Genomic DNA, 25,873 nt, shown 5'->3' with positions numbered 1-25,873 from the left:
GCAACATAAGTTATCCGTTGCGACTATAAAATTACTTAACTTTTTATATAAAACAAAACTGTGTAATTATTAGTTGAAAAACTGTCCCTAAAATCATAATTAAAGATATAAGAAGGTACTTGTAGGTCGTACAATTTTTAAGTGTAACCACTATCTGTAGTAGTAGCTCTGATGCATGTAACGTGAACCACATCGAGTGAGTTTTACATTAAACCCGTCCAAACTACCTCTGATGCTTTCCTTACAATAGCCTACTAGGTGATAAAAAGGTTTTGTTGTATGATGTAATGATATTACTACTACTTATCTACTGCTTACCACAAAAATAGCACTGTCGGCCCATCAACTGTTTAAAATTTGTAACTAATTGGAAAAGCTTGGGTCCTCTCTGATCTCTGATTTATCGTATTTTCCAACAATTTAATATAAATTGGTAAGTTGCATCATATGATAGGCCAGATGTAATGTTATATACGTCTATGTGGACAAATAACCAAATGTTCGTAAGTATAGGTACCCACTAGAATACGTCATTGTCATTATTCAGATATAAATAGTTATTGACTAGGTATACCAGGTTTATTTGTTAATGGGCTATCATTACATAAGGACAACATATTCCGTAAACAAATGAGTAAAACCAAAAAATTATAAACATGATGTACTTATTTGTGGAAGCCATTGAGATTTATTTCGAATCGAGTACTCCTCTGCCTGAAAGTAGCGTCAGAAAGTGAAGAAGAAAATACAACACTTCATGATTTAATGTATGCGTTACTAACTAGTAACAACTCTCAGCAGTAGTTTCAACTGAGCCGATAATACATCCTACCTTACTGATTAGTTTTAGGCGAGGGTTGCTTTAAAAACAACCATATTAATAGTAATTCATGAATAGATATTAATTCTTATATGAAAAGGCCTCCTAGTCCTCCTACCTATTTCAAGTGTCAATTATGAATCACAGATAACTGGAAACATGCCAATTAAGCTGGTGCCGGGTCAACCAAGCTTTTATATTATATGCTTGTCAGTCATGTATTTAACGAATGAACAAAATCACTGACACGCAGGTGACAATCGTATGAAGGCGATGATTATGAATTTAAAGTGATGCTGACAACTCCAGTTGTTGTGGATGACATCTCTCCATGATATTGTGCGTAGACTGAAGATCCGTCTACCAAGTAGAATATTTTAGAAGATTTTTTAATCTTTGAATAATTACAATGCCTTCACCTATAATTTTTAGGCTAATTATAACATAGGCTTGTAATTGTAGGTTGTTTAAAGTTCACTCTTTCTGGTGGCAAGCTGATTCCCAAACTGAAGATTTTATGGTTCGCGCGCTGGTAATGGATTGTACGATGCTTTATTGTTAGACTTAGCACGATTTGTGAGTTTTTAATGCTTTTGTATACATACAATATTCTATAAGAGTGTAAAAACCCCTTGACTGATGATGGAAGACTCTTTGACTAAGAAAAGAGGAGGTGGACCTATCCACTTTAAATTGTAGTGCAACCTTTACAAACCAATTGCGAAACTTTCGTAACACCCAGACAAATTAAAACATTATTATTATTTGTATATGGTGAGAACCAATAAGTTCTTGGCATTATAGCATTGTAGTTGCACAAACCACGGGTGTCTCATGATATCATCTAATCTCAAGTGCAGCGCCAGCACCGGCGCGCGCGGGCGATGCTGTGGCACAATTCCTGTCAAACCTTAACATGTGTATACGCATTCATTACCAAATATTAATTTGATTACTTAATTTGTACTTTGAAGCCCCAATCCGCATTAGGCCAGCATGGGGACCCTAGCCCAAGCCCTCTCGCGAGTGAAAAGAGGCCTGTGCCCCGTAGTGGGACGTATATAGGCTGAATTATTATTATTAATAATTTGTAGGTACTTTGGTTAGAAATTTAGCAATACAAGGACGTTGTATGTTGTTTATTGGCTTTCGTGCAATTAAGTTGTGTATCAATTGATTTTAGACTGTTTTTATTGTCGTGAGGGAACCCTAGGGTTAATTAGGCATCATGATGCCCACAAATAAACAATTATTTGATGATCTTGGCCTTTCTGCGACATATTATATTTATGTCACTACCTTGACGTAATCATAGAATAAATAATAGTATGTACTGTAGGTACAGAAGGTTCACTCTCTAACAAAACGCGTCTATTACGACAGATTATGACCGCAAGGTGGCGCAAACGCGAGCAGGTGTCCGTTACATAGCGGTGCGCGGCAACTACTAGTGCTAGACACCAAAATTGGTGTGGGCCGCATGTACTTGGAGCGACGCGACAAAATCGCGGAGTGAGCTACGCCTGACGTAACACTGATATATGTCTACAGATATCTTATATTCAATGATGTAAGCATATTATCATGAATATATGAATATATGAATTGTAGTTGTCTTCACAACTAATGCTGTAATTCTATTAGCAGCACATCTGCCCTATAACCAAGATACGATGATTTTGTAGGGTACTACACCTGGAACTCTAATTGATTGCATTGACGATGATGTTTCCAATTACATGCCCTACTAGACTTGTTACAACAGTATGCTGTAAACCCTGGAGTCCCTGGACTACTACCTTTCAGCTAAGCTTGTAGTACTTAGATCTGGCAATGCTGCAATGTCAGCAGAACTAGTGTTGATTTTTAGAGTAAATTGCAGGCTCTATTTAATCGGCGAACATATTTGTAGTCATGATTCACTACCAGGATAACATTTCGGTTAGATCTTGCATTTTGCCTGAACCACCGTATGTTGTTATTCTTTATAAAATCATGTGAGTACTTCCTTATCTGCCAAGGAAGCCTCTCATCTGGAAATCGAAAGAAGGATATTTCTGATCCGTGTTCTTTCAGAATCCGGTATCTGCTATCGGTGACTGCCTGCAAATATTTTCTACATATTACGGATAGTATGTACGTTTACGTACGTTGTACATTTGTATGTATATTGGCTTGCTCCGCAGTCCACTTGGTTTCAAAGTTTCTGAAGTGACTTCATTTTAATTTATCTATTTGGAAAAATTAAACAATCATAATTTAGATGAAGGTAAAGCCGTGGACCGTGGCTGTTGGTTCGACAGTTTAGTCCCTTAGTCGGCTTCACCTCTAATTCAATACGCGATTTTTCGAAACAGAATCAGTAACTCCACTCTAACTCAACTTACGAAAAATCTTTTCATAAATTCTTTATTTATTTACATAAGTAATTTGAAGGGGCGCTTCATCGTCTACATAGGCATAACAATTACCACTAAAGAAGCCGATGTTTCACCTCCTATTGAACAATCATGGGTAACTATGCGGATTGCCATACTAAATTAAAATTGTACTATATAGGGTCCTTTTAGACATTATGTAAAAGCACCTCCTACAAATGCCGTCTATTTCCGATAGTTATATCACCAGTAGTAGTTCATTTCCTTTGAAATTGAACTATGTAACGTTTACGGTCAACGTTTTATGATGCATGATTGTTATACCGACGGCGCAGGTTGATTCACAACCCGCTGCTTAGATACTCTTCCGAAGTGGAGCTTGTTGCTTACAGCATTAAAAATGCCTTTGTCAGTTCGGTCTCTTGGACGGAATGCGATCCTGCCCCTGTGTTTTCAAGATATTACTCTTAGTTCAGTGGTCTCAGTTTCACAGCTACATAGTAGACGATTTAACCTAAGTAAAAGATTTATCTGTGACAGGTCGCAATTTTTTAGCTAATGGTCAATATTTAGAGATGCTTCAGTATTCCCAAAGACACTATTAAGTCTCATAGTCATTCATCATTTAAGAGAGGGATTTAGTGCGATGAATTATACGCTCATATATATCATTAACTCTTTATTTATTTTCAGGTTTAGAGCCGCAATAAAGAGATATCTTTTGTTAGCCTATGACAGAGCCGTTAATGAATTGGCATTATACGTGTATTGGTATTCCTATTTAGAAGAGAGAGTTTTAGTCTTCTTTCCTTCTTTAAAGCTAACGTCAATTTTTTCTTGCCTCCTCCTCTCTCTTTTTGGTATAGGATCTAGTTGGGCAAAGTATAACACACGGTTTTTCACTTTGTACTCTTCCCTTTTCACAGTTTCTTAACTGCTATTTTCCATGGCCAGTTAGTCATTCAGTTTAGGATCCTCAGAATGTATATTTTTGGTTTGTTTGGTATCTCACGGCAATTGAGATGGCAGTTATCGACCAAGACCAACATTTGTACACGACCAAGACGGAAACCGTCCTTTTTTTCCCGGCAGGTTGAAACAATTACTGTAACTACATTTCGTTATCAATTTCGCGCCAAACCCGCCAATAGAAATTCTGCTGCTCGTCGTTCTAAAAGGTGACACACCATTTGGTCGGCTACAATGATGATGACGTCTACTAACTGGGTCGCACATTGGTTCATGACCATGCAGATTTTAAATGCGAGTCCGGCCGTGCAGACATCGATCGATAAAGCGACCAATAAGTCGTCCACTACCGTGTTAGTGGTAGGCCATGAGACTGATGAGACAACGGTTTTTGTTTAACAAGATAACGTCATTTCAATGTCATTTCAGAGGACGATGCGATATCGTCTCATAGGACGACGCATTAATGTCTCACGATACGACAAAATGTAGTCTTATGGAACAACGCAATGTAGTCCCTTGGGACGCAATATCCTCTTACGGGACGATACCACAAGATGGCGCAATGTCTTCTCACATGATGACGTAATTCATCGCGATGCCTGTCGTATCACAGGATGACGCCTTATTGTTTACAGGACGACGCTTGATGTCCCACAGGGCGATGTCATGTCATCTCACGGGACTACGCTATGGCGTCTCACGCAACGACGCTTGTCGTCCAACGAGACGACGCCATGTGCCATTTATACCCGTATTCTGTTCAATGATGATGGCCATAGGAGCTCACTTAGTCTCATCGCTGGTCCACGGGCACTGAGCGAAATGTCACAAGGTCTTTTAACGAGTCGATGCTCGTTGTCTTACAAGACGCTGCCATGTCATCTGTCAGGACGATCACGGGACGACGCCATGTCGTCTCGCGGGACGACGCCTTGTAGTCTCGCGGGACGACGCCTTGTCGTCTCACGAGACGACGCCATGTCGTCTCACGGGACGACGCCATGTCGTCTCACGGGACGACGCCTTGTCGTCTCACGAGACACGAGACGACGCTTGTCGTCTCACGGGACGACGCCATGTCGTCTCACGGGACGACGCCCTGTCGTCTCACGGGACGACGCTTGTTGTCCCACAGGACAAGGCCATGAGGCGTAAGTACCCGTGTACTTTTTATGACGGTGCCTGTAGGAAGGTCACTGCGTCTCGTCGCTGGGCCATGGGCACCGAGCGGAATGTCACGAAGTCGGAGATTTACAAAATATTTTTTCGATTTAAATTTCTCGATCTTTTTAAACTTGCTTTGGAAACGTGTTGCTCGGCTGAGTTAGGTACAAAAGCGTACTGAAGAGAAAGCAGCCGAGCGCTGGCAACCGGGCGACATTAGTACTTGAGTGGCGCGATAGATGGCGCTACTAGTTGATGAATTCGCTTGATTAGGGCTGAGTTACAAGGGTGTTATCTCATAATGTGGTTCAAGCGAAGGCACGGACACCTAAATATTTGCTTCGGGTGGTCTGGTGAAAAATTTTGTGTTTCACTCGGGGGCAAATTTTGTTTAACCTTAGTGGTTTGAAACCCTCGCAGCGCTCAATATTCCATTTTTCGAACCACTCGCTACGCTCGTGGTTCAGTTTTGCAGTTTTTCGCTTGCTCGGGTATCAATATAGTACGAGCGGTTAAACAACTAGGTACTTTGCCCCCTTGTAAAACAACTATTTTACACATCTTATTCAAAGAATCGACAATTATGTGACGTGAAACGTGACTATCATGTTATCCTTGACACTTAGTAGTAAAAATAGTAATAAATCGATTAAGTACCGCTACTAATTTAATCCTTATCTGTATCTTTGGACGGGGGCTTTAAACCGCGAAAATACCACCATTTGGTAAGTACCTAACTACCTAATAAATGAGATTTGTCATGTCATTTTAAAATAGGCATAATTATAATCATTATTTACTTAATTAACATTAATAGATTTTAAAAGGTAGTTTTTAGTTAAATTGTACTCGTGAAATTCTGTCCTGTAATAAAACTTGCACTGCGTATGATATCAAAATCGTTGCAGTCTTTTCTTGGTCTAACTCTATTCATGTTGCGATTTTAAATAATTTTATTTTCTTCTTTATTTTTAATCATATTTTTTTATGTTGGAAGCCTACATCCAAAGGTCTAGACTTAGTCCTTAGATGGCCCGGGTGTGGATCAATAGCTCCCACGTATCCCACGCATGCGCCGCGCTCACGGGACCCATACCAGGAGAGACCAGGCTACAACACTGCCGATAAACAACTGAAATAAACCAACAATCCATAGTTTCCTCGACGAAATGAGTCCAGATCCAGAAACTGAAGGTATTTATGAAGACTTTATTACATTTGTGACGTATTTTATGCGTTTACAGATAGTGTTTACTGTGACAACGTTGTGCATGCAAGCGGAGTATTGTGGAACTAATGTTTTCGATACAGAATTGTGTGGGTCGTATTCATGAAGCGCTTTTCTGAAGTGTAAAGATATAATTGTTGTGCTCGGGGAAGAAATGTGAAGAGGTTATGTTTTAAAAAGTTTGGTTATCATTTATTGTCTTAGGTGGGTCGCAATTAATGAAACATGCTTTTTAGTGTTTCCTTAGTTATTTAATAAAATTTTTGCATGGTGTACCTACAATGACCTACATATCTAAACATATTTCATCCAAATCCGAATAACACAAATACAAATATCTTATATCTTTTCATTCCTATCTAAAGTAAAAATTGGTTTAGTTGCCTTTAAACTGATATAATCTGCAAAAACAAAATTGGATAATTTTAAGGATAGGAATTTTTCACTTGTGATCGATTTGCCTTATAGCGATAAGTATTCGGATGGAAACTGCAGCTGCGTTACTGGTGCGACATTACTGCTGTGGCCTTGGAGGATATAACCAAACGGAGTAGCCATTAACAGGCGTTCTCCTCTGTCGAAACTCTATGACCAATGGTCGTACACATTGTATGGAATGACGTTTATCTGACATGGCTATTTTTACTTTACGTATACATTTGACGTGCCCCTCCCCCTGTAAAAACCGCAGACTGTTTTGTATAGAAAATTACAAAGGCGTCTCCATTTGGTTATATCCTCCAAGGCTGTGGCATTTATGCGGGCTCTGTCAAATTACTAGACACAATGAGGGACCTTCTAAGCCGCATTACTGCCGTTATTTGAACATTCAATCCGTCACTAATTATATCAATGGAATTGACAGCGACAGAGCTATAATATGCTACTTAATGCTCAGCTAAAATAATAGTCTTCGATAACATCAGTATTGGATTATAACTAGAGTTAGACCAAGAAAAGTCTGCAGCGATTTTGATAGCCCACGCAGTACAAGTGTTATTTATACGTCATAATTTAATTTCATAGAAGTTCGACGTTTAAAATAACGCTTGCACTGCGTGGGCTGCCTAAATCACTGCAGACTTTTCTTGGTCTACCTTTAGGTACACAAGTAGCAAACACTGACGAGAAATGACTGGAATAAACTACCAGTAACGAAATATTTGTAATATCTTTCTTTTGTTTCAGCGTCCGAGGACATGCTAGAATCAATAGACGAACTGAAAGAACGGCTGTCCTCCATGAAACGGCTGATGGAGGAACGCAAGGCCGCCGGCACAGGCACCAAGGACCTGTTCCAAGGCCACGCGGCCAGCCTGCAGGGCACCAACATGATCGACGGGAACTTCCTCAGCTTCGTGTTCGGAGGCTCGCTGGTCGTCATCCTCAGTGTGTCCGTCTACGCCTTCTACAACTTGTACCATGCTGTTCTTAAGAAGTTCCCCTCTACTCATACTGAGCTGTAATGGACTGTGTGCGATGTGGATTAGGGTGGTTTTTAATGCGCGAGTGAGGTTATAATGTAAGGTCTTCTTGAATAAATCTCTTTTTTATTCTTGTGTTACTCATTTGCTAGCGGCGCACATATAGCTACGTACGAATTATGATATGTGACACATACCTACATATCTACTTGTTGCACCCGTTCCCGAGGCACCAAGGACCTGTTCCAAGGTCACGCGGCCAGCCTGGAGGGCACCAACATGATCGACGACAACTTCCTCAGCTTCGTGTTCGGAAGCTCGCTGGTCGTCATCCTCAGTGTGTCCGTCTACGCCTTCGACAACTTGTAGCATGCTGTTCTTAAGAAGTTCCCCTCTACTCATACTGAGCTGTAATGGACTGTGTGCGATGTGGATTAGGGTGGTTTTTAATGCGCGAGTGAGGTTATAATGTAAGGTCTTCTTGAATAAATCTCTTTTTTATTCTTGTGTTACTCATTTGCTAGCGGCGCACATATAGCTACGTACGAATTATGATACGTGACACATACCTACACATGTAATTAGTACCTGTTGCACCCGTACCCGAGGCACCAAGGACCTGTTCCAAGGCCACGCGGCCAGCCTGCAGGGCACCAACATGATCGACGGGAACTTCCTCAGCTTCGTGTTCTGAGGCTCGCTGGTCGTCATCCTCAGTGTGTCCGTCTACGCCTTCTACAACTTGTACCATGCTGTTCTTAAGAAGTTCCCCTCTACTCATACTGAGCTGTAATGGACTGTGTGCGATGTGGATTAGGGTGGTTTTTAATGCGCGAGTGAGGTTATAATGTAAGGTCTTCTTGAATAAATCTCTTTTTTATTCTTGTGTTACTCATTTGCTAGCGGCGCACATATAGCTACGTACGAATTATGATACGTGACACATACCTACATATGTAATTAGTAACTGTTGCACCCGTACCCGAGGCACCAAGGACCTGTTCCAAGGCCACGCGGCCAGCCTGCAGGGCACCAACATGATCGACGGGAACTTCCTCAGCTTCGTGTTCGGAGGCTCGCTGGTCGTCATCCTCAGTGTGTCCGTCTACGCCTTCTACAACTTGTACCATGCTGTTCTTAAGAAGTTCCCCTCTACTCATACTGAGCTGTAATGGACTGTGTGCGATGTGGATTAGGGTGGTTTTTAATGCGCGAGTGAGGTTATAATGTAAGGTCTTCTTGAATAAATCTCTTTTTTACTTTTGTGTTACTCATTTGCTAGCGGCGCACATATGATGATGACGATGAGGTCCTTGATGATGAGAATTCAATAGGATCTTAACTATTACGTGCATGGGCGCACATATAGCTACTAATTATAATATGTAGGTACCTGCCTATAGTGCCTATGTATCATATCGAATATCCCTTACAGGCGTATTCTGATTTTAATAACAGATATGGATATGATCTGAGTCAGATCATATCCATAACTAATCCAGATCTAATACGTAACCTGTTACTAAAGCTCTACAGCGAAAAACGAAAACTGACATTTCTGTATCTGCGTCTCTATCGCAGATAGCGAAATGGTTTCATTTTTAGCCATAGCGAGCGCTGTGATCGTTTCGGCTTCCTTCATCGCCCACTTTGAACGCTATTTAGTTCGATATCAAGTACGAGTACAAAATTGTTTGCAAATGACACTTCAGGTCGAATAAATGGTCATCTCGGCTGATATTTGTATAGTGGTCAAGTCAAATTGCTTTGTTTTTCAAAATTGTTCAAAATGTTCAGAGATAAACATGTCGTAATTTGCGGTTTTTGAACGCATCATAGAGGGTTGAAGATATGTGTGTATATGAATGGTTTTATTATGAAATACTGCATATTAAAAATGTCAAAATATATTCAAATAACGTGTTCTCAGCCTTTGGCGCTCAGAAACTATCGTATAACATTTAAATTGATACCATTATCCATAAGCCACCCTCTTTTCGCCCCTAGGTTACATGTAAAATCATCTTCATAAGTACCCTTGAAAGTTAAACCCTCATTTATATTATGGATACCTAATATTGACTAATATGGCGTCTAAAGTATAAAATTTATTAGCTTGAAATATTATGGCACGTGACCTAATGCTGAAATATCATCTTCAGCAGTAGCTTGAAGTTAGCTTATGTTATGTTACCTGTAATAACAGCTCAGACTTATTTCAAATTCAAGTGTTGAAGGCTCTATGAAAACCAATGTCAGCTCACGACAAATTCAATCTCAACGTCAAGGGTTTAAGGTCTAATTCAGCTAAACTGCTGCTGGAAATAACTGCCAAGTTTCTAGCTTAAATTAGGACTGTAGCGGCTTAACATTAGAGTTGAGAATAGTATAGCGATGGTAAAGCAAAATGGAGGTCAGCAGTTGCATAATGCAGTTTGCAAATTGCTCTAAACGCGTGCCAGGTTAGCGTTTTATCCGGGAATACGTGCATCTAAGATAGATTTAAAATGTTATCCTAGTAAATAGGAAACTTCTTCAGTTAAATTTGACATTCATGAAGGTGCAAGTATTTGCGTTAGTATTGGTTAGTATGTCCCAAAGATTGATCGTATACTTAAGATACTACCTAAGATACCACCTAGGTATCCAATTTCTTGGTCCAATGTGCATTGCGTCTCACTCTCTCATTAAGCAAAATGTGAGACGCAAATATACATCGGATAAAGAAATTTTACATGTGGAATGTGGAATACCACCCTAAGACCGGTACGATCTAAAGAAGATGGCGTAGTACGGCAAATTTCTTCCTTCCTTCTCAATGTATATTTGCGTCTCACATTTCGCTTATTGAGAGAGTGAGACGCAATGCACATTGGACCAATGCCATATGTTTTGTGGGGACTGAATTGTCACACGTCAACTTCTGAGAACCAGAATTGCTGCATAGTGGTTGGATACTTACAGCGCCATCTACATTAGCTGTCAAATTCGAAGCACGTATGTAGTTCATTTGTATAGCCATAACTTGCCCATAGCCTCATAAAGCCTTTCTTGGTCGCTTGATGTCTCGAGCTCAATTCGAGCTTGCATTTTGATGACAAATATAATATCTAAAATTATGTCAATTTGTTATACGCCCGTGCTTGTATCTATAAATCGCACTCCTAGCAGAAGATCACTTACAAAGAAAAATAACCGGCCAAGTGCGAGCCGGACTCGCGCTCGAAGGGTTCCGTACCATTACGCAAAAAAAGCTAAAAAATCATGTTTGTTGTAGGTATGGGAGCCCCATTTAAATAATTATTTTTGTTTTTGTTTTTAGTATTTTTATAGCGGTAAAAGAAATACATCATGTGTGAAAATTTCAACTGTTCACCAGTGACAGACAGCCCGGTGACAGACAGACGGACAGCGGAGTCTTAAGTAATAAGGTCCCCATAGACCTAGGATTCGCTCACGCTTGACAGACAGCTTAAGTGTGCGAAAAGGAAGCCATCACGTATATGAACATCCCATGAGTGCGAAAGAGTCAGACTACTAATGAGAAAACGTAACCACTTTTGAGTTTGACGACGGCCGCGGACGGCCAAGAGCGTATCACGGTAATTTTCAAATTGAAAAATATACACGGATTAGGACGAAAAGTATTAAATAAAGTAATTCAGTGAAGATGGTGTCTTGTAGTGTGCCGGATTGCAGTGTCACAGGGCCAAATAATCCAAGCAAATACTCATTTCAGAGGATTTATGATATTCCGAGCGAAATTTTCAAAGCGATATTTTGTCCAATTAACAACGTAAAAAGTGTAAGAAGCCGGTTTATACAGTTCATTATAAGTTTTTCTTCCGTTCCGTGCTAATATTTTATCATATTAGTCAATAATTTAGACTATTTTGTATAAAAACATAAACTGTTAGTTTACGCTAGGGCTTGACAAAATGTTCATATGACAGTATCGATAACTTGTCGGTATATTAATAGCTATGTAATTATTTCTTCACAAGACATCATTAAGATATTATCTTTTATAACCGACTTCAAATAATAACGATTCTTATACTTTTTTGAAGGTGTTCATGTTTAGCGTGTCATGATAACTTCACTTTCCAACACAGTAAGAGTTACATTAAGATAAGTCTGCAACGATTTTTATGGTAAACGCAGTGCAAGTGTTATTTATACGTCATAATGTCATAGAATTTTAGTGTTTAAAATAACACATTTGAAAAAGTAGTCGATAAAGCAATCAAACATCGACAGATTATTAATATGTTGTAACATGACATCACTATTTTAGATCTCACATAGACAATTTACGCACACACTTGCATTTCATTTTTGGTCACACTTTTGAAGATTGACAGTTGTTCTTTGTCATCTAAATTCTATGAAGGTCCCGAAGTTACCCTTTGGGTACGGAACCCTCAAAACAGTATGTGACCTTACTGTTTTGAAGGTGTACGTACACTAGTGCACCTCAATAATATACCTACAGCCTAAAGTAGTTAACCAAATCATTATTTTATTAATTATCGTTACAGATAGGTACGTTTTGATTTTGTAGATAGACATAGCATAGCAGACGTCGGTGTAAACATTTCACAAGCAATATTTGTGTGCGGCATTAAATATTATTGGAAAATGATCTTTAATTTCAAATAGGTATTGGAAACGAAATTGAAATATTGGATACGCTTGAATGTAGAAAAGTAATTTCGATTCGAGGGAGAATCAATAACAGAAAATTGTTTTGACAGCATTAATATCGGTTTTTATTGAGGTTGGAACGTCTGGTGTGAGTTAAGTACTTTTAGGTACCAATATTTTTTGTAGATTGTGTTGACAATCACAACAAATAAATCCTATTTTAATTAGTTAGGTACACGTAATAACAAAAAAACCGGGCAAGTGCGAGTCGGACTCGCGCACGAAGGGTTCCGTACCATAATGCAAAAAAAAAACAAAAAAAAGCAAAAAAAAAAACGGTCACCCATCCAAGTACTGACCACTCCCGACGTTGCTTAACTTTGGTCAAAAATCACGTTTGTTGTATGGGAGCCCCATTTAAATCTTTATTTTATTCTGTTTTTAGTATTTGTTGTTATAGCGGCAACAGAAATACATCATCTGTGAAAATTTCAACTGTCTAGCTATCACGGTTCGTGAGATACAGCCTGGTGACAGACGGACGGACGGACGGACAGCGAAGTCTTAGTAATAGGGTCCCGTTTTACCCTTTGGGTACGGAACCCTAATAGAGAGTAACGGCTCGATTCGGGAAATGAATAAGAGATGCACTAGATATGAAATAGTAAAGATATGTGATGTTCCACGGCAAAAGGTACCTTATGGCGGCTGGCGCCGCGAGTCGGGAAATTAATTACAGATTCACTAGATATGAAATAGTAAATTTATGTGACGTTCCACGACAAAAGGTACCTTATGGCGGCTGGCGCATACGTCGCATAGCGCCGCAATAATATTGGAGCGACGTTAATAATCGTAAGCGCCAACCGCCATAAGGTACCTTTATCCGTGGGACGTCACATATCGTATCTAGTTAATCTCTAATTCACTTTCCGAATCGCACCGTAAGTAAGGTGTACTCGTATCTTAACTGGGGGTAATTAAAAATATCTATGAAAACAGAAGCAATTCATAGGTTAGCAACACTTATGCTATGCAATGCTTACCAAGGCATCTTGCTTACTGTTGCTACAGTAGAAAACGCTTCCAGTTTAGAATCTATTTGACATTTTCAATCCGGCTGTCGAAGTTATCCCAATGCACCTTAATAACGAAAACTAACTGGATTTGCTGCGTAAATGAAATCATTTTTAGTAAAATGTTATACCGTTACACAGTTTATGCATGCTAATTACGTTATGGCGTTTTGCGACATGATTTAGGTACAGTCAACGGTAAAAATATGGGTGTACAAATCATTTCAAAAATATGTCCCATAACTCTAATGTCAGTGAATTAAGAACTATGGGACATATTTTTGAGTAAGTTGTCTACACCCATAATTTTACCGTTGACTGTAGGTAAATACCTAATTCCCAGAGTCACAAATTATTTTTTTCTTTGTGATTCAATAACATAAATGTAAGGAATGCCGACTATGTAAGATTACAAAGGAAAACCTTTTCAACGAAACGTGTACAAAACAAATTTAATTAAACGCAGAACACCCTACGGGCCAAAAAATTATATTACATTACTAACATGTCCAACAACAAACTGTAACTCATTAACACTGAAACGTATAGTTATCTCTGTCGGGCGCATTCATAAATTTGATGTGGGCGGTGGGTGGAAGAGAGACGGCGAACAAGGCGGGAAAGCGTGACGTGCTCCGAATAAAGTATGGCTCGATGGAAGCAGATGGCGTGTCGGAACGAGTGCGAATGGCTCGTACCGTGGTGATTTACATTAAAGTATTTTCGCGGGTGTATTACTAGGTAATTTCAGTACCTGTAAATATACCTATATATCGTACTTATTGTAAAACAGTATATTAATATTTACATAATATAATGCTCGTGTTACCTGTCATATTTCCCTTTATGGCTTTCAGTTATCGTGTCCATGACTTAAATCTAGTAATATTACATTTTCGTGAATTTTTGTGGATAATTCTGATAAGATCATAGACTAGGAATCCTCTAGACCGAGTTTAGAGCAATTATTTCATGTAACCGATGATGCCAAAAATGCGGGGGTGCGCGGGACGAGATGAGCGAAGTCCCGTGCCGTGATTGGTCCGTTCAAAGACACGGACGTCACACAAAGACACTTTCGACTCGAACATGGAGTAAAATTACCGTATGCGTGGCAGAGGGGGTAGCGCGACTATGCTCAGTCTGGAGGATGTTTTGTCTGTGGATAAGATAAATAAATATCCATTCAATAATGCACAATACAGAACATTGATTAACCCTTATCTTGGCAAGGCTCAAAATATCTTAAATATAAACATTTTTTTAGTTTTTTGTCACCTATTGAGCATACTAGACTAATAAAAAATAAGGAAAAAAATCCAGGTTTTTCCAGTTTTGGAAAATCATATGTATCATATTTGATACAATGCCAATAACTCGACAAAATAGTTACCTACTTTTTAGAAGAAAAATGTAGTTTTTCATAAAAATAAAACATGTAATGCCACAGAAATTAGCATTTACTGCTAATTAAACGCAATCTAAAACATTAGATGACTATTAAACCTGTAAAAATAAATTATATCTACGAATACCTGATTACATGGGCGGAAAAATTGATCCCGTAAAGTTTCAAAAAAGTCGTCAGCAAAAAGTTGAGTAAAATATGAAAAGTAAACAAATAATTAAAAGTAAAAAAAATGCATTTTTTTTTTACTTTAGGGCCATTTTTTGCCATACACATATTTTTCCGTGCTACGGGCTACGGCGTAGCAATAATGCTACAGCTTACGAATATATAGTTAAATAACATCTAGTACTTAAAAAAATTAAAGTTTAATAACTAAATAATACAACAACTAATATTAAATAACTGAAGCATGTTTTGTAACCCCACAAAAATAAAAAAATTAAAAAAACATGTAAAACTATTTTGACGATAACTTGGCAATGTATTAAATCTAATACAATCATTTCGATATGTACATTTCTGAGTTCTTGGCAGTGTATCAAATATAATACATAACAGTTTCATGTAAGGTTCTGTGTATTAAATGTTTTTAAATTCGAAGGCATTGTAAATATGTATGCACTAAGAGACAGTAAAGATATCAAAATGTAGATTATGAAAAAATATATACTAACATAAGAAATAAATGCAAAACTTCCAGTACGAACCGAAATCTATTGTTTCCGCGGCGCCATGTTGATTATTACTAATTAATTTACAATGTCACTCGTGTCAATTATTTTTTTCTATAAGTAAGGAGGGTAGCTCGACATATTGATGGCAGAATTATTGTGTTAGGTAATAAAGTGAACCTGCTAGATTTTTTTAAGTTCCATGTATCACGGGTGTTACGATGCCAAGATAAGGGTTAATAAAGGATACATAGTCAGGGACGCAGTCGTAGCGTGGTTGTGGGGTCCCAAAAACTTCCCGCAGGCCCTTCGACCCGCTGGTTTAGTTTTAGTTTTATTTTAGGTCGTGACCAATTTTGGAACTCCTTGATAAGTCGGAGTTGGTACCAATAACTGCCTGAAATAACACTTATTATAGTGCTTGAGCATAACAAACTAACAACTAAACAAGTGTAGGCATATAAATACCATGAATACCAAAAGTAAGAAAAGGCAGCTTGAAATCGTAAACATATAGTGAAAAGAAAAAAACAGGACAAATGCGAGTCGGACCCGCCCACCGAGGGTTCCGTACTTTTTAGTATTTGTTGTTATAGCGGCAAACAGAAATACATCATCTGTGAAAATTTCAACTGTCTAGCTATCACGGTTCATGAGCCTGATGACAGACAAACGGACAGACGGACAGCAGAGTCTTATTAATAGGGTCACGTTTTTACCCTTTGTACTTATCACACATACAAAAGTTACTCAAAGCTTATTGTAATCGTGTAAAAAGTACTGAAAATACTCGGTGCGCTGAAATGGGCGCGTCTCTACGCCACAAAGTAACAGGTAAAGGTGCCGGGTTCTGGCGTTTGCAGTCGCGCTCCGCAGCCCCAGCGACCCGACGTGCGCCCGGGAAACACCCTTGTTTATCACATACTGTGTTTGCTCTCTGGTGTCTTTGTCGAACATATACAGGTTAGTCTTTTTGTTCTTGATTTTCTTTAATTAATCTTTGCTTAGATTATTTTTAAAGCCTTATGTACATAAACGAAAAGACGTATTAAAAATATGTATCAGCAATGGATTTATGGCGCAACATTTATTAATAATTTAATTATAACCTGATTAACACTATTAATTCCACTTAATTAAGTGCATCCAGCGTTTTAACATGTAGTAACGTGTTAGTTTCTAATATTATTAATAATTCTGCAACACCAAGTGCATAGAAAAACGCGAAATACTTAAGCAGAAATACCTCTTTCACATGAAATAGACCGTTTTATCTGAATGGCCAATAAGGTTCAAAGGACGTAGCTTTTAACATTTAATCCGTCGGTACAAAGGCGTTCCCCGCGCTTCCCTGTACAAAGAAACTGTTGCTTTACTCAACAAGTAGACTTTTACGCTTATACCCAATACAAAGAGTTTTTTGTGCCTGAAACAGCCGGAGCAATCAGGTTTTTGTTTAGGCACCTGCTGCAGTCATTTTCTCACGTTAGCGTTAAAATTAGTCTAGGTACTTTAACGTGAACTTAAGATACTTAAGATGGAGTGATTAGAGAGTGGAGAATTCGAAAATTATGACCGTTTTGGAATCCCTAATCAATCCACTCTTAAAGAATTTTTTCAGTGTTGTGTCTTTTAATCATCATAATGAATATAATGATAGTGTAGCTCCATAGCTACACATGCATAGTGATGTTGTTTCACCTGGCATGGTGTAGACTTGTAGACTATGTATGGCTCATACAGAATGGTGTAGAGTAGGTATGTTTTTATATTTGGGAATAAAATTAGACCCTAATACATCGTATAAATATAATCATGTTTTTTCTTTATTCATCGACATTGTGTGAAAACTAACTCATCAATTGTCTTTGAAATTCTTAAATATGTCGTAATTTTTTTAGTCAAACTCAGTAATATTAGCTTTTTTAATAGGTATTCGTAATCCAATAGAGGACTCTAAGATGTGTAGGTGTATTTGTACAGGGCCTCAACATTAATGTTTAACAATGCATGACAATATATAGTTATAATGTAGGTAGCTATATATATCTTAAATACAGTTTTTTGCATAGAGCTAAGAGCCCTACAGTTCCATTTTTAACCGACTTCCATTTCATAGAAGGAGGAGGTTCTGTATTCGGTTGTGGCTATTTTTTTTTTTTTTTTTTTCTATGTACGTTCACCGATTACTCCGACATCCGTAGTCCGATTTGAGTAATTCTTTTTTTGATCGAAAGGAGCTACCTCCGAGTTGGTCCCATTTTAATTTGGTTCTGTTCTGATGATGGGATCCATGAGGAATTGAGGGAACTCCTCAATTTTTAAAGGCACATGCATGGTGATTTGAGTGTTTTCTTAAGCAACTCGAGCATTTTCTCCCGAAAACCACCACTTTGATGAAGTAGACCTGATGATGATGATTGTTTTGATGATAATGATGATGATTTTTTAAATGTAGTACGTTCACCGATTACTTCGACATCCGTAGTCCGATTTGAGTAATTCTTTTTTTGTTTGAAAGGAACTACTTCCGAGTTGGTCCCATTTTAATTTGGTTCTGTTCTGATGATGGGATCCATGAGGAATTGAGGGAACTCCTCAATTTTTAAAGGCACATGCATGGTGATTTGGGTGTTTTCTTAAGCAACTCGAGCATTTTCTCCCGAAAACCACCACTTTGATGAAGTAGACCTGATGATGATGATTGTTTTGATTATAATGATGATGATTTTTTAAATGTAGTATGTTCAGCGATTTCTCCGGCACCTGTGATCCGAATTGAGTAATTCTTTTTTTGTTTGGAAGGAGTTGCCTCCTAGGTGTTTTCGTATTATTTTTGGTTCTGGTCTGATGATGGAATCCATGAGGAACTGAGGGAACTCCTCAGTTTTTAAAGGCACGTGTAAAGTGATTTCGGTGTTTTCTAAAGTAACTCAAGCATTTGCTTCCGAACACCGCCAATTTGATGTAGTGCAAGTGTAGCCGTACCACGAGTTTGACATTGACATATTCGCTAAGTTAGCGACGCTAACGTCTTCGTAACTAACTTTTTATGCATCTGGCTCGCACTAATATGCCAATACGAGCGAGATGCAAAGAAAGTAAGTTACACACACGCTAGCGAATAAATCAATGTCAAACTCTTGGAAAGCTGGTAAGGCTACTGATCGGGGGTTAGGGTTAGGAGTTAAGGGGTCGGGGATAAAGGGGTCGGGTAATGGTGGTTGTAGGGCTGCTGGTTCAGGGCCGAGGGGTACATGGATCAGGAGTTGATACGCTGTGAGGTAGAGTGATCGGGGGGGTTGAGAGATTGGGTCAGTGGCGGGGCGGAGGATGGATTTAGTGTAGTGACAGGAATTGTAATTTCCCAGACGGACTCGAGAAAATTCCTGATTACATATTTATTAAAGTAGATACACGAATTTAGTGTTAATCATGATGTTGTTTTTCATTCATGCGTCGCGCTCTTAACAATGCGTTAAAACTAAAAATGGAAAAATAAAAACTTTTTACAAAAAAAAGAAAACCGACTTCAAAAAGGATGAAATAAAATATTATCCATTTTAAGTCTATGCGTTACCAACTGATATGTTTGAAGTCGGTGCCAAGCCAAGTAGTAACAATACCCGTCAAATATAATCAGCCTTATGACTATAAATCCCATTAGAACTGTATTAATAACTATTATAAATGTGTAAGTAATTCTGTCTGCCTCTTTGTCACCTTTTCATGGCTATACAACTGAACCGCTTCAGGTGACATTTGGCAAGAAAGTAAATTCCTTGAATTGTTTTATATTATGAAACGTAGTTCTCTGAATAAGGGACGGGAAATAACTTCAGTCCCAATCTCACGCTTGCGTGCCGACTAACATGGTACGGACTGTGCTAAGAAGGTTTGATCGTGTGTTCTGAGGTGTGTTCTTAGGTACATTCGACGTCAAAGATATGGTTACACTTTTGCACCTTACTCCTTTGTAATAAGACGAAAAGTGTAAACATATTTTTAACGTCAACTGTACCTACAGAAAGTACGTTAACTGTCGTCGTGTAAGGCAAACCAACGTACATCCTTATCGATTCGCACCAAAATCATGGTATGCTTCCAAAGTTGGCTTGGCACCGACTTCAAACATATCAGTTGGTAACGCATAGACTTAAAATGGATAATATTTTATTTCATCCTTTTTGAAGTCGGTTTTCTTTTTTTTGTAAAAAGTTTTTATCGTTTCGTTCATTTGTCATTACAGTACCTAACTTTTCTGAATTCCGGAACGTCTCCTACTCTTTGTTATATGAAGTGGACGGATCCGTCGGCACTTGATCGAATTTTTTTAGCACTCTTAAAACTAAATGCTTACAAAAAAAAACCCTTGTTAGAACGGTACCTCAACTAACATTTACATTTACTCATGTTGTTCGTACTTCAGTTATTTTTTCGCAATTTCACCAATAAAAAGCAACCAAGTAACGCTTCAAAAATGGCGCTGCTATAGATTAAATACTTATGCAACTTCTGACTGTTAAAACACCATATTAATTGGCAGTTTTACATCATTAAGTATTACCTCAGTTGTTCTTTGTGGTAAAGCTTGAGAATATTATATTTTATGATAGGCATTATTTACGCTTTGTTACTTTATCACCGGAGCTTTCCATTTTCAGTACAAAGACATTGCGTGAACTTAACAATGCAAGGCTCAATGTTAGAAATTTATAGAATTCTCCATTGCTTGATTGTAAGAGCAAAGGTTTATTGGAACAATCAGCTTAGGTTATTGTATTATGAATACCTATCGAAATAGCTAATACTACCTAGTGAGTTTGACGAAATAATATAGTAGCCTTGTTTAGTCAGGCATTTTCACATTTTAAGTAGAGTTACTGTCGTATTCGAACTTCAAGATATACACAAGAGACGACACGTACTAGATCCATTCTAGATACGTTATAGTTTAGATATCAACTATATAGTTCTCTTTTGCAGCGCAATTCGGGCAACCAAGCATTACTAACACAAGTTAGAGTTAGCTGAGCCCCTATTCAGATTTGAGAGTTTTAGGTAGATAAATATCTGTCGCGCTGACGGGAACGGCTCCTAAAATTAGTGCGATAAGGACAGCTGCAACTTAGGCGAAAAATCCTGCGTAAAAATCTCAGAAATCGAGGTTTCGTTCTCGACATTCTCCTCCTTCAAAACTTAACCAATTGTAACGAAACTTTGAGAACGGAATGAGAAAGAAATTATCTGTGTCTGGCCGTTTTGATTTTTGCGTTTAATTGTTGTCCATTTTGTATGCTAGGCGTCTGTCTACGACGCATTTATTTGGGCGTTATAGCGCTAAATATTCGAAGTATCCTAGTTCTTATAAAAACAAGAATATAAAAAAAAGCAAAACGTACAGACACAGATACTGGTAATATTGAAGTCATACAAAACAAATACTCATCTATGGCCAACATCCAGAGAGGGAAATGTCGCGGACGTTTAGTATGGAAAAATTACCACTAATGTATCCTCTGAAAGGCACAATGTAATTATTCAGCATTTTATCGATCATACCATAGCCTTGTAATTCTGAAGGCGGCGATAATAACTAGTATCGGATTGTCCGTTTCCTATCTGTAAAGTGTAATTAAGGGCGGGCCTTCAATTAAAAAGTCCTCGCTCAACTCGTTTTTATACTTCATAACATTTTCTCGTTTTTAATTGATTCAATTATGAATTTACAGATAAATTGACAGATAAGATACTTAGTTACGATGAAAGAATTTGGTGTTTTTATTGGCCCTGTATTGCTAAAGCAATACTAACGCAACACAACGCGCATGTAACACCTCTGGAGTTGCAGGCGTCCATATGCTACGGTGACTGCTTACAGGCGGGCCGTATGCTTGTTTGCCACCGATGTGGTATAAAAAAACACAATAGGTAACGCAAGTTTTCAATCGAAATAACTGTTCTAGGGCTTTAGATTGTATCAATATACCTACCTACTTATACTATTTTGTTCTTTTTGCATAGGCCTGAGTTACACTTGTAAGTTTTACTTACGTAAGTAGGGACAAAGCTATTTGTTAGAATGAGATAACGATATTCATCTCTCATTCTGTAGTATAGCCGTGTCCCTACTTACGTAAGTAAAACTTACAAGTGTAACTCAGGCCATATGTCTGATTTATGATAAAGGTTAACTAACAATTGAATTGCGTCCTAAAATTGTAGGTAAGGGCCACTTGCACCATTCACTAACCCGGGGTTAACCGTTTAAACCTGGAGTTACCATTGATACCAGTACAATTTTACACTGGGTTAGCGGTTTAATTGGTTAACCTTAAGTTAGTGGGATGGTGCAAGTGAGCTTTAGTGAATTAATGTAAAGCTAGTCCTTGTGTGTCATTGACCAAAAACCTGATGGAAAGAAGCATCACACAAAATAAACAATACGCGACAAATATAAAAGTAAGTATTTACCCTTTATATACCCAAATTCGAACATCAAGGCCCGCGGGGACCCAAACAATGATTTTGCATACAAATTGCTATATTGTTTCCACAAACAACATGCTTGGTTTGCTTTCAATTTGATAGCTTCAGCGTATGTGTGCGCAGTCTATAGTTAGCGTGCTAAAAAATATGCTACATAAGTGTAAATAGGGTGTTAGATCAACTGTCGTAGCACACCTTTGGTAACTCTGCTGTTGGCAAAGAAAATTTTGAATAGAGGAATATGGGGAATTATCTATGATAAGGAACCCTATTGTGGATGGCGCTTACGGTGCACAGCGTCGCGCGGCATTGTATTTACAACGGAGCACGTTAATAATGGCGTAAGCGCCATCTACAATAAGGCCCCTTTTCGATAAGATAACGTCACATATTAAGTTAGGTTATATAGATTTTTCTAACATATGATTTTTTTACTAAGTAGTAGTCCTCATTTTTTCTGTACACAAAGCTAGCGTAAGCTAACCACATAAATATAACGTTTAAGCTTTACTACAGGTTTTTTGGAAATACAAAATTTTTGTGTTTCACATTAAGAGGGTTTCCAAAAAATTAATATGGCATCAAGACAAACAATACCAGAAGGCATTATTGAGAGTTAAAACAAGCTTTTGCCTTAATTTATGGGCCAGTTTTATTGCAAAAGTTATTAATTAATGGTTCTTTTCGGTACGGGTTTATCTGAACCCATGTACATGTCCAAACATTAATAACCTAAAAATAAGTCTATAGGCTTCACAGTTTAGATCACAATGGGAAAGCTATGTTTAAAAATATACACAATAATTTTTAAGAAAAAAAAACCGACTTCTATGGGGCCCGGTGAAAGATTATGGTAGATGGTGCACTATGTAGATAATTTTTAAGAAAAAAAAACCGACTTCTATGGGCCCGGTGAAAGATTATGGTAGATGGTGCACTATGTAGAAAAGGAGGTAAAACCAGTACTTTCTAGTAGCATTTCGTTTCCGTACGGGTCGTAGTTCTAGACTAACCTAACCCACACTTCTCTGATAGCAGTTCGGTTCTGTGAGGATCGCAGTTCGAACCTAATCAAACCCACTTTTCTAGTAGCATTTCGTTTCTGTAAGACTCGCAGTTCTAACCAAACCTAACCCACTTTTGTTCGGTTCTGTGAGGATCGCAGTTCAAACCTAACCTAACCCACTTAACGGCGCATGCGGTGCGGTGTACGGGAGTTTGAGCGGGAGGGGTTTGGCATCATCATACCCACATTTTATGGTAGGTAATCATAGTGGTTTATTTAGTTTAGGTATTATAGTGGTTTTCCGGGTCAAGGTCTGGGTCTCTGAGTGAGAGTCCGGGTCCGAGTCCCGGTCCGAGTCCGGGTCCGGGTCCGGGTCCGAGTCCGGGTCCGAGTCCGGGTCCGAGTCCGGGTCCAAATCCGAGTCCGAGTCCGGGTCCGAGTCCGGGTCCGAATCCGAGTCCGAGTCCGGGTCCGAACCGGATCCGGGTATGAGTCCGGGTCCCAGTCCAAGTCAAAATCGAAATTCGAAATCACCAAACATGTACTATGCGTCGTTGAAGAGTTCTGTTCTGATCATCATCAGCAGTTCCACTTCATCAAATGCGACAGTTTTTAATGTAAATACTTGATTTTATGATGAAAATACAAAAAATTCTATACGTATGCCTTTAAGATTTGAGGAGTTCCCTCGATTCCTTATGGATCCCATCATCAGAACTCGAGCTTGACAGAAATGTGGCTTAAAAACTAAACTTGCTTAACAAACATAACGAAGAGGACAAATCGCCAAACGTGAACTATGCGTCGTTGAAGAGTTCCGTTCTGATCATCATCAGCAGTTCCACTTCATCAAATGCGACAGTTTTTAATGAAAATGCTTGATTTTCTGATGAAAATACAAAAATCTCTATACGCATGCCTTTAAAATTTGAGGAGTTCCCTCGATTTCTCATGGATCCCATCATCAGAACTCAAGCTTGACAAAATTGTGGCTTAAAAACTTAACTTGCTTAACAAACATAACGAAGAGGACAAATCGCCAAAGGTGAACTATGCGTCGTTGAAGAGTTCCGTTCTGATCATCATCAGCAGTTCCACTTCATCAAATGTCACGTTTTTGAATGTATATGCTTGATTTGTTGATAAAAACACAAAAATCACCATATGTATGCCTTTAAGATTTGAGGAGTTCTGTCGATTCCTCATAGATCCCATCATCAGAACTGGATTTTGACAAAAACGGGACCAATCTGTATGCATATACATACAATCAAAAAAATAATTTTCAAAATCGGTCCAGTAATGACGGAGATATGGAGTAACAAACATAAAAAAAAAAAAAAAAATAATAATAATAAAAAAAAAAAACATACAACCGAATTGATAACCTCCTCCTTTGGGATTTGGAAGTCGGTTAAAAAAGGTCAGACCCTTTTCTTTACCGTGAATACCTCTTAGTAGAACGTGACTTATTTAGAGCAACTGCAAAAATTCTAAATAAGGTACATAAATAGCGTCAAGCTTCACAAAAGAAGTGCTAGAGATTTCGCATAATTTCAAAAAGGAGCTGTTTTTAGGGTTCCGTACCTCAAAAGGAAAAAACGGAACCCTTATAGGATCACTCGTGCGTCTGTCTGTCCGTCCGTCTGTCACAGCCAATTTGCTCCGAAACTACTGGACCAATTAAGTTGAAATTTCGTACACATATGTAAGTCTGTGACCCAAAAACGGATATGTAACGTCAACAAATGAATTTTAAACATAGGGGCTACTTATGGGGGGTAAACCATAAAATTAAAAATCAAAGTTTTGCAAACTATGTCGTGTTACATATCAAACGAAAGAGCTCATTGTGAGAATCTCAAATATATTTTTTTTATAAATTTACGATAAATATTTTAGAAGTTATTCAAGAAAATAGACAAAAAAGGACCATTCCCCCCCCTCTATCTCCGAAACTACTAAGTCTAAAATTCTGAAAAAAATACACAAAATAGTCCTTTACCTAAAGATGACAGGAAAACTTATTAGAAATCTAGAGTCAAGCGTGAGTAGGATTTAAAAACAAAAATGCGGTTTAGGTTTTTTTAGGGACACAGCCGCAATACTTTAAGTGAAACATGATGTAGACAGCTATTGCGAAGGCCCTAGGCCGATATCCGCATAAGGCCGAAGACCTGAAGCGTCCCGAAGAGGCGTGCCTTTAGCTTCAAGCGTGAGTTGGACTGTAGATAAATAAATGCGACTAGGCTGTATCTGGCACACAGCCGCAATGGTACTTGTAGTACTGATTGATTAGGTTACTAGGTATTGTCACGTGTTTTAAAAAGCACTATACATGGTGGCCATAAAATAAACTAAGTGTATTCCCGTTGCCGACGTGCAACCCCGAAATCGCGAAGAAAAATTTGGCTGTTTTATACGTTTTGGCTGGTCCGTTTTCTATGGGAGGATACATTTTTTTTCGCAATTTCGGGTCCCATAGTAAATGTTGCTCAGTAGGTATAATCCTAAAACCTCCCTGGCTACGGGAATGTGCGTATTTTTTGGCCACCTTGTAGGTATTATCTCTCTTCGGCCTTCGCTT

The 25,873-nt window shown here is 38.4% G+C and overlaps 1 protein-coding gene across 1 annotated transcript; it reads left to right on the top strand.

Moving 5' to 3' along the window:
• Positions 1 to 6,396: 6,396 nt before the first annotated feature.
• LOC134671127 (uncharacterized) lies at positions 6,397 to 8,070 on the top strand. Its single transcript, XM_063528901.1, has 2 exons — positions 6,397 to 6,528; positions 7,751 to 8,070. The coding sequence occupies exons 1-2, from the start codon at positions 6,504 to 6,506 to the stop codon at positions 8,026 to 8,028; spliced, it is 303 nt and encodes a 100-aa protein (XP_063384971.1). The 5' UTR covers positions 6,397 to 6,503; the 3' UTR covers positions 8,029 to 8,070.
• Positions 8,071 to 25,873: the final 17,803 nt, after the last annotated feature.

This window comes from Cydia fagiglandana, chromosome 1 (assembly GCF_963556715.1).
Source record: "Cydia fagiglandana chromosome 1, ilCydFagi1.1, whole genome shotgun sequence".
Taxonomy (NCBI): Eukaryota; Metazoa; Arthropoda; class Insecta; order Lepidoptera; family Tortricidae; genus Cydia; species Cydia fagiglandana.
This window is presented reverse-complemented; position numbering and strand designations above follow the sequence as displayed.

Bases quoted from the DNA above. Each gene is read 5' to 3' on its own strand.
- LOC134671127 (XM_063528901.1), top strand. From the start codon at position 6,504: ATGAGTCCAGATCCAGAAACTGAAG. The intron at 6,529-7,750 runs GTATTTATGAAG...CTTTTGTTTCAG, and splicing joins TCCAGATCCAGAAACTGAAG to CGTCCGAGGACATGCTAGAA.